The sequence below is a fragment of the Cyprinodon tularosa genome, unplaced genomic scaffold, assembly GCF_016077235.1.
Source record: "Cyprinodon tularosa strain WSP-4 unplaced genomic scaffold, ASM1607723v1 ctg160, whole genome shotgun sequence".
NCBI lineage: Eukaryota > Metazoa > Chordata > Actinopteri > Cyprinodontiformes > Cyprinodontidae > Cyprinodon > Cyprinodon tularosa.
In genome coordinates, this window is record NW_024038438.1 from 1178361 (window position 1) to 1196101 (window position 17741).

Consider the following 17741-nt stretch of genomic DNA (forward strand, 5'->3'; position numbering starts at 1 on the left):
TGCAATTGGTTTTTCGTATTTCAAATTTAAATTGCCTTGTTCCATAGGCAAAGTGTTTAACTTACCTATTCAATTCCAGAAAAAATGCACTTATTTTCAGAAAGATTTACTTATCTAGTTTTACAGTTTTTGCAGTGAGTAGGTGTAGGAGCATAACCTGACAACCTGACAACAGTCTAGCTAGGCGGAGCTAGACATGCATCTGGCTGTTGTCAGGTTAGTAGGAGCATTCATGGCAGGCAATATATTTATTGAGATCAGTAACTGCAATAAAAAAAAAGACGGAACATCTGGTAACTAAACATGTTTACTGTTAAAGTGACTTTGCTGCCCCATAGCTACACTGATATTCACCCTCATGTCTTCTGAACAGACAAAATACTCACTCTGTCTTTCTGCATCAGGTGGACTGTAGAAAGAAAGGCTGAGGGAAATGACTGCAGCCACCTCCAAGATGATAAGAGTGACATCCTGCAGGGCCTCCCATACTAACTGCAAAAAGGTTTTAGACTTCTTGGGAGGAATGACGTTCTGGCCAAACTCCTGTTTCCTTTTGCTGATGTCCTCTGGTTTTCCTTCAAGACCTGCAGTGGTATAAAACACAATATGCTAAAACGTGGTCCACGCATTAATATCATCCTCATCGTAAGCTAGATTCGTCTTTTAATCTCCTAGTTAATGTGAAAAATTGGGTTTTTCCATTGATTTCCGAATACATGACATTTTCTTTCATTAGAAAATCAGGAATAATCTTTAGCATTGGAAAAAATTATGCATTCTGCCCAGATTTTGCCACAACAAAGACACTAAAAGTCAGGCTTGGTTGGTCCATTTAATGTAGTCAACATAAGGTCAATAGAACAGAGATAAAATCTGAATAAAATTTACCTTTGATTATGTAAATTAAAGTTAGGCTTGTGTAGAAAAGAAAAGAAGAACAATATTACAATTTGGTTTTGGTTAGTTCGATGTGGTTATAATTAAACGCAAAAAAGGCATACAGTAACAGAGGATTCTGTTAAACTGTGATTTGGCATAAATCTGTTATTGATACACTAATATCCCTCCATTTAAACCAGATCGTACTCGCTGGAAGTAACATTTAGCATGCATGATGTTTGCCCTTCAACAATAGTCCAGTGTGCGTGAGCAAAGAGCAGACTTGTTTACCCCCAGTGGAACAAAGCAACATGTTAAGACAAACTCAAGTCCCTCTAGAGACGCTGCTGTTTGGCTGCTCTGACACATCTAGAATGGGCGGCTTTCCAGCCAAACATTTCTCCTTGTTTTTTTCTTTGCACTCCCTGGAACTTCAGGCAAGAGGGACAATACTGAAAGTTATGTGTCTGTCCCCAGCTGTCCCTGCTAGAACATGCAGAGAAGTAAAGCAGCAGCGTGGATATTCCTGTGGTTTCATGCTGCTGCTGACATTTGCTGTTTTCTGTCAGCAGGAGTTTAATCGTTAGCAGTGTTTACTGATCGAGTGAAAGATGGACAAACTTTATGAATTAATAAAGAGGTGAAAATGTCATTATACAAAGTCTACTAAACAGATTTAAAAAAAATTCTCAGGGTCTGTAGGAGACACAGTCAGAGCAATATGAGTCCAGCTGTGATTCAATCAAATGAATTAAATTTACATAGACGAAGAAAAAAATCAGTGGGTTCATACTGGAAATTGATCCCTGAATGTACTTTTAAGATCATCAGATTGGAGCAGGGGACTTGATGCAAATCATCTGGTTCACCACAGCAGACAGAACCACCAGCAGCTTCTAGGAAACATTGTCTACCATGGATCACTGCTGATCACAGCTGGTTAGGAGAAGGGCACAATCTGCGGTTCTGAGGAGAGGAAGGCCTAGCAGAGACGTTACTTCCTACAGGATTTCAAGAAGTTTAACATCCCAGAGGAGCTGCTAGCGCTCTGCACTGTCTACTTAAAAAAGAACAAACACAAACAAACAAAAGAAAGAAATGTCCAAACTGCAATGAACAAATGGGTGGGAGGAGAGCATCAGTGTGGCTGACCTTCGACCCAACCACATCTTTTCTATGTCTGTAATCAGGAAAAGCACAGGTAACAACTCTGCAGACCCCACACATCCTGGACACATTCTGTCTGAACTTTTACCTCCAGGTCAGCTCTTTAGAGACAATCCATTTGTCAAGATGAACAACACCTAACAGCAGGAGTGTTCAGCTTCCCTGCTGTGATATAAATTAGCTGGATTGTATCAGGTTTTACGTTATGTATAAACTGACATAGTTTTATCTTCACCTGGCTTCAGTTCTGTTGGTTCAGCCTCACATGGGACAACCTCTCCAAAGAACAACACTAATCATGTCCAATGCATGTAAGTTGGCATCACTGCTGTCAGATACCAACCATAAATTACAGTAATGTACTTATGATTATGAAACAGCAAGTGTGGGTCTAAGTGATGACTTTATCTTTATTTTAAAAGTCTTGAAGGGGTCATAGAATGCAAAACCGAGTTTACATTGTCATAGATGAATAACTATAGTTCAGTGTGTGAAATGGACGTACAGAGAACTTCAAACCCCATCAACACCTCCTGGGGTGTATGAAGTGTTGACTGCTGGGCCGCTGACTGGACCGGACCTCAGCAGAGAGCCATGAGCCACCCCTCCTCAGCTGGAGGAGGGAGGCTGGGGGCTGATAACAGACATCCCAAGTCTCCTTGAAGTTCCAGGATTCTCCTTGATATAGATAGTTGTTCACGGATGCCCGCGAGTCGAATAAATTATCCCGGATTTCAGACAATGTGAGGTGGTGGTTTTTTAATGCGAGTGAGAGCATGCAGGCAATACAATAAATAGTGAACCATGTGGGATTAGAACTACTTGGATTGCAGAGACAACAAGGTGTTGCACTTTAGTCGACCAAAATAGATTTTTTTCCCCCGGCGATTTTGAAATTCTCCCGGACATTTTTTTAGTTATGAAAAGTAGGACATGTCCAGGAAAAGGAGGATGTCTGGTCACCCGATCATATCAACAATTTTGATGTTTCAGTGAGTGAGTGCTTGCTGCTATGATGCGTCTTTGCTCAGCACATTCGCTTGTTGTAAACCAACCAATCAGAGCACAGCTCATCTAGAAATTCTTGAGCATACCATAAAAGGAAGAAAACCTATCATTTCATTCCATGGCTTTTAACCAGGCTTGCATTAGGGCTCATAGAACAGTAAATATGCCATTTTTAGCCGAAACCAATGTTACACACGCTAGTCAGAGACCCTAAGGACCAGCACCAAATACCCTATAGAATCATTCTATGACCCCTTTAAGCCTCCCAGAAAATGAGAACATCATCGTTGTTTGATACTGTAGTGCATGTATTACATTCGGACTGGTCAAACTAGGGAGTACCAATATGGCAGCTGGTGACTTCACAGCACCGTATTCTACCAATGGCCTACCAGCAATCCAGTGAATAAATGGAGATCAGTGGTTGACATCAGCAGATCAGCATGGCCAATACAAGCTGAAAAGCCAGAACTTCCTCACTAACCAACTTTGAAAGGATAAGCTCCGTTGGATAAAGGTCAATATTTTTTCCATCTACAAAAACGAATCCCAGCTGTCTTTATGTCTTTAGATTTTTTGACATTGTGGGTTAAAATCAACAAAAACTGGGACACAATCATGCAGTGAAATGAAATTTATGTGATGTTTAAAACTTTTTGACAAATAAAAATTGAAAAATTGGGTATGCTAAATGTTTCCGCCCCCAGTTATTACTTTTTAGCACCACCTTTTGCTACAATTCACTAGGGGTATGTCTCTCTCAGTTTTGCACATCGAGTGACTGAAATTTTGGCCCATTCTTTCTCAACAAAACCAACATATTCTCACTCCCAGCTCGTCACATATTGACGCTTGGTCAAAGTCCCCTATGCGTCACATAGTCATGCTAAGGGGGTACCCCTCGCATCAGTATTTGATGCACAGGGTAAATGACAGGTTGTGGACAGTGAGTCACGTGACCAACAAAAGAAAAACTGAAGTTTAGCCTACAAAGTTAGTGTGATAGCTTTAGAAGTGTATGGTAACATGTATACTACTGTTCCTCTAGGTTTAGGGGTTAGGATTAGGGTAAGGGCTGGGTTAGTGCTATTTCATTACTTCACAGATCATGGAGATTTTTTTGGAAGTTCCTAATACAGACTGTCATGAATCCTGCACGCCAGATACTGACAACAGGGGTATCCCGGTCATGCCAGTATCTAATGAGCAGGGGACATGACCAAGAGTCAATTTGTGATGAGTTGGAAGTGACAATAAGTTGACAAAACCACTCAAGCTCAGTGAGTCTGGATGGAGAGCATTTGTTACCAGCAGTTCTTTCCATAGATTGTTGATTTCTAGACTTAGACTCGACCATGCTAAGACCTTTAAGAAATGGCTTTCTTCCATAAAGGCAAGATTTGTGCATGGATGAGATGAGTGATAATCAGAGACCGGGCAGAGTTAGGAAGATAAGTGAAATTAACTATCAGCTATCAGGGAAGATCGTGACAAGCACGTGCATTTATACGCCGACTCGATTACACACAAGTTGATTCTATTTATCATCAACAGCAAATTATAGGTTTGAAATAATAAAAAACAAATAAAAAACAAACGTTCAGCTTATTTTTAAGTGTGATTGGGAGTCTGTGATTATTTTTGCCTGGTTCTCTTAAAAATACCAGGAGATTTTAAATCAAAATCTGGCTGAAGTGGATTGTCATTGGGTCTTTGATGATATCAAATGGTAAATCAACCCAAATAACACTTACATAAACCTTTCTCTCCTATCATCCTAGATCCCAGTCCCAAATCCAAAGAAAATGAAAACATGAGGTGGTGGTGCTAAAGAGAGGGAAGCATATTTAAACTATACAGACTTTTGAAAGAGGAAGGGTCAAAGACTCATTGTTGGGATCTGGAGGTCTGTCCACCTTTCTCCAGCAGAGGGCGTTCTAGGTCTCCTGGAGCTGAAGCTGACCACCACACCTGCGGCTCATGAGCTCATCAGGAGACCGGCATTTAAGGAGAGGCAGAGCAACGCTCTGACGCCAGAGTGTTTTGCCAGTTATGGTTAGCAAGCCTGAGCCAACCTGCCTGTCTGAATCTCTGACTCCCCTGAAGCCTGAATCTGAACCTAATCTGCTTTTTGTCCTCACTGCTTCTCAGGAAGATCCTGCCTGGAAACTTGCAACCTAGAAGAGTTTCTTAAGCGTGAAACCAAGCAGTCTGTTCTCAGAAGAACCCTGGAAATTCGAATCAGTCTGATACCTGCCTGCCCGCTCTCAGAAAGAGCTGAGAGAGAAGCTCCGAACCTGCTCTGTAAGATTAACAATTCAGCCCTGCCTCTGCCTAGCCCTCTGCCTGCCTTCAGCCTCTGGACCCTCCCGGTTCCCCCCTTCTACCGCTCTGCTCATTCTCTGATCAGGTATAGACCTGCAAACACACAATCTGCAAGTTCACTGGAAGACTGCTAACCAATCTGTCCCTCTCTGCAGTGAAACCATTCGTGACCAGACCCGGACACGATTAATCCCAGAATCATTGTGCATTTATTGTGAACTGTACAAATAAACATTGTGAACTTTTTCCCAGCCTCTGAGTGTTCTGTATGTGTGTTAGATCCCTGAAGACAAACATGACACTCATTCCTCTGTACCCCCCAACCTGGTGAAAAAAGGTTTAGTTAACTTTTTACTGTGTATTTTTTTCCTCTTTTGGCAAATTACTGTAAAAGTTTAATGCTAATTTTTGCAGCTCCACTTAAATGTTGATTAATCTTAACTTGTTTTACCATCAAATGAATTTTGTGGCATTGTTGTTGCAAGAATTTTTTTTTTGTAAATGGAAATACAAACAAAAAGTGCAATCCAAAAATAAAGTATAAAACAGTTCTTGATGAATAAAGGTTAAAAGCTTTTAATTCATGTTTCATGTTTAATTCATTCTTCAAATTGTTTTTTCACAGTTCACATTCTCCTTCCGGGGGCAGGGTTTCCTCTGGACTGAAGATAAAGGACACATTTTTATTGATCTGCAGGACGTTAGCAACATCCATTTTATAGTTAAGAGCCAGTCTATGCATTGGGCTCTGATTGAAAAGAATTTATTTGTAAATACATATGTTCAAATGAATGTAATTCCTAAAGGTCAAACTAAAAGAATACAAATTTGAAAAATCTGGAAAATAAAGTTTGAAAAATATTTGAAATAATAAAATATACAAAAAATTTGAAAAAGTAAAATAAAAAACATTGCTTTTGAGAAAAACACCAAAGTTACTCTCAAAACCTTGGTTTGATTTAAGACCATTTCAATATTTAATTTCCGGATGGCATATTTTACCACACATATAGCACTGCTGCCTTGCAGCAAAAAGGTTCTGGGTTTGATTCCTGGCTCAGGGTCTTTTTACATGGGGTTTGCATGTTCTCCCTGAGCATGCGTGAGTTCTCTCCGGGTACTCCTGTGTAGCTACCAGATCTGCTTGGGGGGGGATCAGATCTGCTCGGGGCCCTCCACTCGAACAAACTATTGCACCTGTTTCTTATATTCTATATTGGCTATTATTTTGAATTTCATTAGTGATCTAAAGTAGCCGACAGTAGAAAAAACTCATTGTCAGTCATGAAGGAAACTACTGCTTTCTAAGACTGCGCTCGGCTATTTACCGAGAGCAGGGGAGGACAAATGGGACATCTAAAAAATACTTTCATAGAGATTTTAGACAAAAACAGTTATTCTACTCTAGGAAACGAACGGTTGTTGTTGACACAAATTTAAAGTAGTGTAGCTTAATATGGCTAAGTGACCAAGACATGATAGCAATGCAAATGCTCCTGACTTGGCAAACGGACGCTGTGTGATGTTATTATCGTTGTCAGGACAACCACAATATTTTACATCATGTGAGAACGTTAAACCAATCCTGTAGCGTAACGTCACTGGCATGCACAGGGACCCGAGCAGATCTGACCACCGGAGCAGATGTGGTACCTACACCGGCTTCCTCCCACAGTCCAAAAAGATGACTGTTAGGTTAATACCGTAATTACCGATTTGCAGTGTACATCTAATCACTGGGATTTCAAGCTAATAAAAAGGAGTGACATTGAATAAGAAAAATATTGTGATTAGGGTTTTTTTTGGAGAAGGGTGACAAGATAGACCACCATTTTAATCTTTCTTTTAAAAACTGCAGTTACCACCATGTGTTCTGTGACTCTGTAACACACTGAAAAGGCAGTCGAGTACTATAAAATTGAAAAGGGGTTATTTTACATTTGCAAAACTCTCCTTTCATAAGTATTTGGTTAAGTAGTTGCCTAAAGGTAACAAAGTGACTGCACTCAATCAGCATCACTATTAAAACCAGTAGACTAAGGCTGCCTTCTGATGTTTCAGTCCATTTAATTCTGGAGCAAAACCTTGTTCCCAACTACAGCAGACTAATATTCTGTAAGCATGGTGTACTTAAAAAAAAAAACTGGAGCCGGAGCTTAGGAACACTAGGAAAAAATTCCCCCCCCCCCAATTAAGGTTGAATTTGTTCAGACCAGGATCAACACTGGCTGCAGGTTACAGTTGACTTTGGCCATCACATGCTTAACAGTCCCCTAAGCCAAACTAAAGAACAGACTTAACCTAACATGGCCTCTGTTGGTTTAATGGAGTTCATGCCGGGGGGGGTGGGGTGAGTCACATGAACAGTGGTCCAAAACAAAGTCACACAGAGTCATCAGCACCGTTTCATCCAAAAGGAACGAGTTTAACGCAAATAAAATCCCAGTATCAAGAACATTAAAAAATATTGTAAGAAAGGTCACCAGAATACACAGAAGCAATCATTTATGCCGCTTTGAATAGTTCCCGCTTTCAGTTCCCTCTAGAGGCTTACCTCAAAATGTGCAAAAACAGAATTTATTTATTTTGAAGCCATTTTTCGTGTTATGTGTGCATAAAATAATCCCCAAGGCTCTCTATGGTACCAACAAGCCCAATTTTCAATGGTAATTTATTCCATTTCTATTTCTTTTTCTCATTCTTAGTCCAACTATTAAGAACCGACAGATATGTCAGATGAGCTCTATCCTTTAGTTCCTATTCTCTTCTGAAAAGACACTTAAATTAGATGAATCCGGGTGGATCTGACCTTAAAGGGACATTTTCAAATATTATGAATTCACAAATATCTACGCCAGTAGCTCACTCTGGTTGCATACACAGGTTTTCTGAATAAATGATAGTACCTTGCTGGCTTATTAAATATCCTATTTTGTCTTACTTTGTTTTGTTCCATTTGTTGTTAAACTTCATCATTTTCAGATTTTACCTTAAAAAGACCACATAACTATATGTAAAGTTTTGCACATGCATGCAGCAGGTCAGCATTTTCTCAGCAGAGGTTTGAAATGGAAGAGGGAAAAGTCTAAGACCCAGTGGGAATCGTTTGGAAAATAATGCATGTAGGATAATAAGTAGGACGTGGAACACAATACAGATGTAGATATTTATTAAAGCAGGAGCTAAAGCTGCTAAAGCTGCTGAAGCTGTGTTATTACTGCCAGAAGAGGGTGACAGTGTACAACAATGTTTGTATCTGTTGATAGCAACCGGTGCAAAAACTATTTCCCGGCTCAAAAATAACTTGGTAAACATTATCAGGAGAAAGGTCTAGAGTATCACCTTTCTTGAACATATGGTTTTTTTTTTTTTTTTTAAGTCATCGTAGACCCAGAAAGAGAAGGCAAGTTTCTGAGTCCCTTATCAAAATAAAATATTTGTCTACTTAAATCTTCCTGCAGACCATATTATGTTTGGTCAGCTTCCTGATAGACCTGCAGTCATTCTCAATATAAATAGATTTGGACTGAGTTTTGACTATGGGTTTTGTCACCTTAAAAAACCCCCCAAACATTTCAGTCAGAGGAACTTTCAGCCTAAATGTCTCTGAGGTCCCTATGGTTTTGTGTTGCAGTTAAGTTGCTTTAGATTTCCACCCAGCAAATGGCTCTGGTTGATATAAGGATGAAGCTGTCGGGTCAGGATGCTTAAAAAGAAAAATTATTGTTACTGGATGAAAATAGCTTGTGAGAAAAAAAAATAAAGAAAGAAATACATAATTACCTTCAACTGGTGACGACCGGAGTCTCGTGCACAGTCCGTTAACACCTCCATAGCAATCCTGTATCCTCGTCACCGCATCAGGTCCTCGAAGCTCCATAAGTAAGCGAAGCTCCTGCAGGGAGCAGCTGAACTCTGGCTCATGGTTGGCCTCAGCACTGCGTCGCCGTTTGGACCCACGAAGAGAGTTTCTAGCCATGTCTTCTTGGTCTGGAGCTTGGTGGGCGCTCTATCAAAAAACGCAGACTCAGTGATAAGACTGAGGTGTAGATCCAGCCTGACAAGGTCTCTTTGACTGTAAATTAAAAAGAAAAACAGAGATTAGAGTGATCAGAAAAATTGAACTTTTGTTTTGGTAACTTTTGTTACCATGAGGAAGATTATTCCTTATGTTCCCAAGAGAGTATTTAGTCATCAGGTGCAGGTTTACATGCATTTTCTGGATTTTCAGCGTCCCAGTTATCAAGTTCCAGCTTGGACCAAGAAGAAGCGTTATGTAAGCATTAGTATTGACTGCCTGAGAATCAGCTGCATTCAGCGTCTTTTCACAGACCTCTTCTGCTACTGATATTAATGGAAAACACTATTGTTTCTAGGGTTGGGCTTCTTAGTTCTTCTAAAAGTCCGAAACAAAACACACAGAAGTTCTGATCTAGGTATAATTTCTATGTTGGAGAAGTTAAAGGTTAAGTAATTCCATAGTGGCTTTGTCTAAGAAAGAGACAGTTAAGCAAGTGAGCTCTGAGACGGCTTTCTCATCAAAACGATGAAAGACGACACATCAGTAAATTGCATTAAAAGCTAAGGAACAGGCACACTTGTATCATCTATAACATGAAGATTTGCACTGCAGCAGCCCAGCTGATCCCTCCTTTCAGGATGGTGTGACAGCTACACAGAGCATTAGTTCAGGTGTAGTTACCATGACAAGAAAAGGCAAAGAGAACACCAAGTTTAAAGTTGAGCCAACATTTATCCATCATTTTCTACCACTGTTCTGTCAGGATCAGGGGGTTTGGCGCCTATCTCCAACAGCCTATGACTCCATCTAGAAAGACCCTAAGGCCTAGGCTGAGCATCAATCTTAGGACCTTCTTCCTGCAAGGCAAAAGTGCTACAACCTTGCCCAACATGCTGCTGTTTAACAAACAAATAATTCATCAGAATTCTTCATTATAAAATAATTTGTTTACAGCTCCTATGGTTATCCAAGGATAATCTTTGATAAGTAAAATCATATAAACTCATAATAGATAGGTTGTACTCGTACAGAGCATTATCAAGTCTCTGTGACCAAAGCTGCTCTGGGGCACACTGACAGAAGTGAGGCTACCACACAACGGACACCACTCTGTTAACAAACAGCAGGCAAGGAGGGTCTTTCCAAAGGACAAAACAAGTGAGGTGGACTGAGCGAGGCCTTGAACCGGTCACCTATCGGTTGGAACTGCTAAAAAGAAAACATAACATAGTGTATCATGAAATTACATATAAACATTACTGTATGTCACTTATACAATTGCCTTTACATACATTCATTAAACTTAATACAAGCAAAAAAATGATTTTATACATTTTAATAATAATAGAAAAAAAAGACTATTTAAATCTGCTTAAAATCCATCAGGTGACTGGAGGTTCATGCGAGGGTATTTCAGCGTAATGGGCCGTAAGGCTGAAATAAAATGCTGAAAATCAGATGGATGTACCAATTAGCTTTTGATAAAAGCTCATAAAAACAATCATGGTGAGAATTTTGTATCAGGGTTACATTGATTTAATGATATTCTATTCCACAGACTGTGCACTTTTTGTCTCAAATAAATGTTTTTAAGTTTCTAATTCATCCTTTTTTTGTGTCAGGTTAAAATCTGTTTATTGTAAAGCCTTGTTACAGAGTGCTTTCAATAGAGTTCGAAGGAACATTGCTCCAAACAGTGACAGTGTTAGCTCAGGGGTGTTTAAGTTTTGTCCCTTGAGAAAGCTGAGAGACTTAAGAGAATAATAATTCCATTTTATAAACTGTATGATACAGGATGACGACTTCTCTGAGTGTTGAGTCTGTGCTAATTAGGGCCCTGGAAAGAAATCTGAGAGGCTTCTCAACAGCAATTCAAGAATGATACAAATTTTACCAAAATCCCAGCTTCCTTAGACAAATTGAGATATTTCCTTTTAAATTAGGAAAAATTACAACAATGCTTTTGTGACATACAAATTTAAGAGCAACACAAAATATTTCTTCCAGGGACATTGATGTGAATCTAAACAAACTTTTAGCCACTTTTCATTTCTCTGTCTCAACCCTATCTCTGATTCTATTCTGATAATCCATTTAGGTTGGGATTAGAAGGAAAAAAGAAGTCAAAACTGTTTCTGGTCCAACCAATATTACCCATGACCGTGATCCTTGTAAGTGCAAACCTACTTGGCAATAAACTTGATTCTGATTTATTGTCTAGGGGTCACTGCTATAAGAGTACCAAATTCAGTGACTGAATGAAATAATCTGTTTTAGTTAGATGGAAACTTTTAACAAACCTGACTGGATGATTTGATGGAATTATCTCTTTAAAGTTTCTTGAGATTACATTACATAAATCATCTATAAAGGCTTCAAAGGTTTGGAAGAGAATATTGGTGAACTTGCTGTTTCCTTAGCACTACAAACCTTTCCTATAAAAGTATGGCTTTTGAAAGAAGCTCGAAAAAGCTCCATTCAGGGTTTGTCACAAGACATACTGGGACAAATAAAGTTTAAGTAAGAAATTTAAAAAACAAACTTTTGGATGGATGAATGAAGATAATTACAAAATTAGTCCTGGATAAAAACTAGAATGCTAAGAGTGAGACACAATGTGATGGTTTTAATAAAGGTGTAATTATGTTTTTAAATGATAGAGTAAAATCTGTACCTAAATCATATGGAAGATATGTGGCAGGACTTGAAAACTGCCTGATCTAATTTCTGTTGAGAAAAAATACAAAAAAACATCTTGTCTTGAAACAAATCTGTAAGTAAGAAACGTTGCATATACATTTAGCTTCCTTATCTGAAGCAGCCCAGATAACAGCGTTGGAAGAGACTCACTATGAAATTGATACATGTCATAATTTTAATGGAAGTATGTTTTTATACTGGAAGTATGTTTTTATATATAAACAAAATTTTTGATGGCTCAATAAATATATTATTAAACTGGACAATCCTTAAGGTGTTTTGAAAAATATTGCCTAATTATTATTAATAACTTTTTCAGCTTCGTCGATGTAAACTAAGAGTCAGCTATACAGGTACAGACAATACAAATCCAAATCATGACTTTAGTGAGACTGTTTTTTTTTTTTTGTAAGGTACTATCATTATGTCTTCAGCTTATAGCCATTAAGAATGAGGACACAATGAGGAATTAGTAATTACCAATTTTAACACAAATATTACTTAATCATTCATTTCTTTAGGAGATTTGTTCTTAGTAACTGGAGCCAGAAATCCAAAGTAATGCTTAAATTTCCTATATCACATTTTTTTCCCGAGTATTAAATGCAGAAAAAAAACCTATCCTGGCAAGCAGGTTTGTTAATTTCTTAAATGGGGACTGTACTGCCATGTTTATTTTGGTTCAGCCATGGGTTCTGCATTCCTTGTTATCATCGTTGATATATGTTTCCGCCTTAAAAGGATCAATGACTAGTTTAACCTAAAATTGGCATTTCTGATACATAAAAGCCCATAAACACTTTGTGATATTTTTTGGTGCCATTATTTCACCTGCCTGCTGGGTTGATAACCCGGTTAGGTCTTACAGGACTGGAACCCTCAATAAAAACACAGTGAGGCTAACATTACCAGAGTTGTTTTTTATGGTATTCCATCTGACTGGTGTAAATTTAGACGCCACACTGTGTCCCTCCCTCAAAGTTTTCATGAGTCATACTATACTAGTAAACTAGCCCCACCCGCCAGCAGCCAAAATCATTTTTGCCTGCGAGTGGTCTAACCTCGATCAATGCCCCAGGCCCAAGAACTGGTGGGCCAAACACAATGCACAGATGCGTGACGACAAAGCTGTCGTGGAGAAAGCACAACAAGGAAGATGGCAACAACTATTCAACAGTTTTCGTTTGACTCAGCTTTGGAATCAGTTTAGAAGGATTAGACTTGGGGTTTTCGTTGAAACGTGAGCAGGAAGAGGCTCTATGCTCATTGTTTTTTAAGAAGGACGTATTCGTTGTTTTACTGACAGGCTGTTTGTTTACACTCCCCCACCAGCTTTCTGTCGCCCTTACTATGTCACAGTCAGTTGCACTCATCAGTCAGAGCGTTGGCCAATAGGCACAGTCAGTGGTTTGAAAAACAACTTTAATCTCACATTTAGTCTGGTTTATCAGGCTAGAGTGATACACACAATATCTGTTGAAACAAACAAATACATTCAGTTTGCGATCTACTGGTAACTATATTAGCTAGAGCTAATATCATTGGTGGAAGGCAATAGAAATCAATAACTGTTTAAAGTGACAGCGGCTGTGTCCGAACATAGGGCACAATATAGTGATTACGCCATTTTAGATGAGTGCCCAGGTACCGTGCAGGGAGGCAGAGTCACCTGACCAACAGACAGCAAAAAGCAGTGATCATCCATCCGAACGGTCGGTTAATTGAGTTCACTATAAAGTACACTATATAGATCCCCGCTCTATATAGTGATTGAGGGATCTAGGGGATAGAGCGGATGTTCGGACACAGCTCTAGTAGATGAAAAAGTAGTGGACTCGAAATTTCCCACAATGCACCTTGAAAAGTAGTGCTCATCCATGGTCTCTAGACAAGCAGATATATCCCAGATTGCTTCATGAGAGCTCTCCTTGCAAAGAATCATGGAATTTGTTGTGACAGCAGCCAGCTGTCAGGTAATGAGAGCGGCCAAAAATAACAAAGATGGTGCTTGCACTGTCGGAGAGGAGGCATTATGTGACCAACGGGGAGCGAAAAGTAGTGATCATCTGTCCGGATAGTCGGTTAACTCAGTTTACTATAAGGTCCACTATATAGTCCCCACTCTATATAGTGATCGGGGGATTTAGGGCGGGTGTTCAGACACAGCCACTGAAAATCTTTAATTCGTTTTAAAACACAGTTTTGATCCTGATGCAAACTGTAAACAGCCTCTTTGTATCATAGCTCTCCATATAGGTTAGCATCTCCTAGCAGCAGCCACACAAAGAACAACTTGTTCAGCCATTTCTGCCCTCTTTTCATCAATTTCAATTTAAAAGGCTCAACATCCCTAACTGCTGTTTTGACTGCACAGAGCTAGCCCTAAACGACATAGTCTACTATACATCAGCTACCCAGAATGCATTGCAGTGTAAACAACATGATGAATTCTGTCTGACAATATTTTATTCACATTTATATAAACTAAACAGCTTATGGTATTTTTACTGCATTGTATTTAGGCCTACATTAAAACAAATATTTCACAAAAAAAGTCGGCTGTTACAACAAATCATGGATCCTTTTAAACCATAATACTGCAGCATGAATGGCTGACCCCTGGGGTCGGACTCAATCCATTCAAGCCGAAGTGCCTACAAGATGGATTTTCTTGGGTTTATAAACTCACAGATAATGCAAAAATGTAGTTTGCAGGTAAGGTTATTCCATACCTGCTATATCCATAAATTGCCTTTAACATTTTTATTTTATTTTAACTACTTCTTGCTGTTATATTACATACGATGCCCAATAAAGTAAATAAATACATAAACAGAAAATGAGGATTAGGTCACTTAATATTGCAACATTTGCTCCTCTAAAAAACAAACACAAATTCTAAAAGGTAACTAAGTTTGAGTTTGTAGAGGTATGACTTCTAGCCTTCTGTTTGACTGTGAGCGTCTTTATGTTTGTTTCCTACAGGTTGTGACCTCGGTGCCTTCAACTGTAAGCTGCTGTGTCAATCAGTCAGACCGGTTTAATCTGAAGGAGGGACAGGCAGCCTGTTGGAGGCTCAAGAAGAGGAGAAAACTGAGCCATAATCAAGACAAGTCACGACTGTCAAATTAGTGGATAAAACTAGTAACTACTCTCCAAGGCTTTAACAAAAATCCATTAAAATAAAAAAATAATAGTAAATGTGTCACATCAAAAAGAACCCTAATCTTCCCACAGCAAAAACTGCACTGACATAATTGGAAATCTTATTTTCTCCTGCTTATCAGTTCAGTGAAACCTTTCAAATGTGTTTTGATTGCAGCTCTGTCACTAAATAATCATATCTAATTAAAACAATTGAAAATTTTTTTGCATTAGAAGCCTTGAGAAGAAGAAAGGCTGTACTTACACAAACTTCCCCCATTGCCTCCGGTTAGCAGCAGGTATTAGTGGCAGTCCGATTACTCTGATCAGTGAGACAGCCACAGGTCCAGAACCAGTGTATAACCCAGCAGCAGCACATTAGCCATCATTCTGCAGACCAACGCTTTGCTCATCAAACTGAGGAGAAATGTGCCTGACCTTCAGCATGATGACAGGCATGAGCAGCGCTCTATTGCAGGAAAACCAAGAAAAAAGTACACAAAATAGAACAGAGCTGGCTAAATGATTATCTGAGGAAAGCCTTGCCTAATCTAATTAGACAATCTGTGGCTTCAGTGAGCTCCATAGAGACCGCTGCTGTTCCTGCAGCTCCTCCTGTTGAGAGGGGATGTGCAGGTGTCTGTGCACACATTTAAACCTGTTTTCACTCTGCATTTAAGAGAAATGCATTAACCTAAATTAATATTAGTATATCCTCTTAGCTGCTGAGTTTCCTACAGTTGGGTCAGCATGTAAAGCGGTTATAAAAAAGAAATTAAAGTATTTCAAATGCAAAGCAAGCAGATCAAGAACTGATGCTTTAAACTTTAAAAAAACCCTGTGACACGGTCAGTTCTCAGTGCTCTGCCCCCCTCATCTAGTGCCTAACTAGAGAAGCAGTCTGACGTCAGATGGCACAACACACACAGGTAGATTACAGCCCATAGTGATAGAGGAGGATTAACTGAACACAGAGGCACACAAACATATGCACAAGGATATCACTCTTTTTTTCTCTTCCAATGTTGTCAAATGTTTCCCCTCTACAGGTAGTGATGACCTCTGTACCACCCTCATGTCTGCCTTAGCATCAGACCGCTCACTATAACAGACTCAAACAGTTAACAGAGGTCTATTAAATTAACTCTGTTTAAAATGTTTTTAGGTTGGAATTCAACATGCTTGGTGTGTGATAGTTGCATGGCGTGTATATATTTGCTGTCCCCCAGTGGTGATATATCATCAGTACACTACTAAGTATAATACTGTTTACAGTTTCAGTTCATTAAGATTAGCAGAATTGACAGCTCCATTTGAACATAAATGCAAGAATTCCAGTATCAATAATTAAATAGTAAAATATAATAACTATTTATTTGGTCTTCGCCAAAAAATCTAAAGAATACTGGGAGGAGTTTTGAACTACATGTGTACAAAGAAGTGGCATTTAATAAATTATGCTGTGGGCTGTGTTTAGCTAGGAAATTAAATCCAGGAGCCAAATTTTATTTAGACACTAAATGCAGAACAGTGCAGAGAAACACGTTGTTGGTGATATGTTATTGTTATGCAATTGTTCCAGCAGATTATAAATATATTGAATAACTAGAACTGGAAGTTATAGTCAATTAATAGGTCATTCAAATCAAGGGTAAAACCTATTAATGATTGTGAGTTAAATTATTATAACAGAAATCTGCTTATTCAGCAAGGTATTTGAGTCTTCTACCCACTTTTTGATTATTTGTTTAAAATTGAGTTTCTTTCCTCAAGTTAGTAATTTAGACTATGGCTATCAGCAGAGTTATTATTCATTACCTATTACATAGACATTTGGTGTTTTGTAATTATTTTCTGGAAGGTTGCATCCTTCGTGCGTCACTAAGGCTGATTCACCACAGTAGGCTGAAGCTCCTTTCCCAACCTGGATGGTGTGCTTTCCGTTGACCCTGCAAATGGTGAAGGGATAGGAGCTAGGTATTAAAATCATGTCATACATGTTGGCAAATTTCCCCAAGAAAGCTCTGCTGGCATGAAGGATGCTGAACAAATTTTAATTTCTCACCTACAATCAGAATCAAGTTTATTGCTACTAGGTTTGCACTTATAGGGAATTTGGGTTGGTGTTGATGGTGCAGACAAATTAGATATTTGTACAGAATACAGGATCTATCTAAAGCTATGTAGAATATAAACACAAAATCTTCCCTTCATGCCTCAGAGTCCTGGAGGCGTACAGATTCTGGAGAGAACGAAGATTGCAGCCAATCAACCACAGTCCTTTGTGTTGGCACCATCATACCAGATGGTGATGGAGGAGGTGAGGAGGGACTTAATGATGGAGGAGTAGAACTGCACCATCACTGTCCTTGGCAGGTTGAACTTTTTCAGCTGCCGGTGGAGCTATTACATTTGGAATAACAGGATTATTTAGTATAAAAACAGATCTTTGTAGAACAAAACTGGGTTGATAGTGGTTATGGTTTAGTTTCACGAT

The 17741-nt window shown here is 39.0% G+C and overlaps 1 protein-coding gene across 1 annotated transcript in view; it reads right to left on the bottom strand.

Moving 5' to 3' along the window:
• Positions 1-15848, bottom strand: part of LOC119780446 (plasma membrane calcium-transporting ATPase 1-like) — a 49324-nt gene extending 33476 nt beyond the window's left edge. The window contains exons 1-3 of the mRNA XM_038280505.1: positions 15510-15848; positions 9163-9454; positions 387-584 (exon numbers count right to left, since the gene is read on the bottom strand). Of these exons, the coding sequence (XP_038136433.1) occupies positions 387-584; positions 9163-9358 (394 nt within the window). The 5' untranslated portion in view covers positions 9359-9454; positions 15510-15848. The remainder of the gene's footprint in view (positions 1-386; positions 585-9162; positions 9455-15509) is intronic.
• Positions 15849-17741: the final 1893 nt, after the last annotated feature.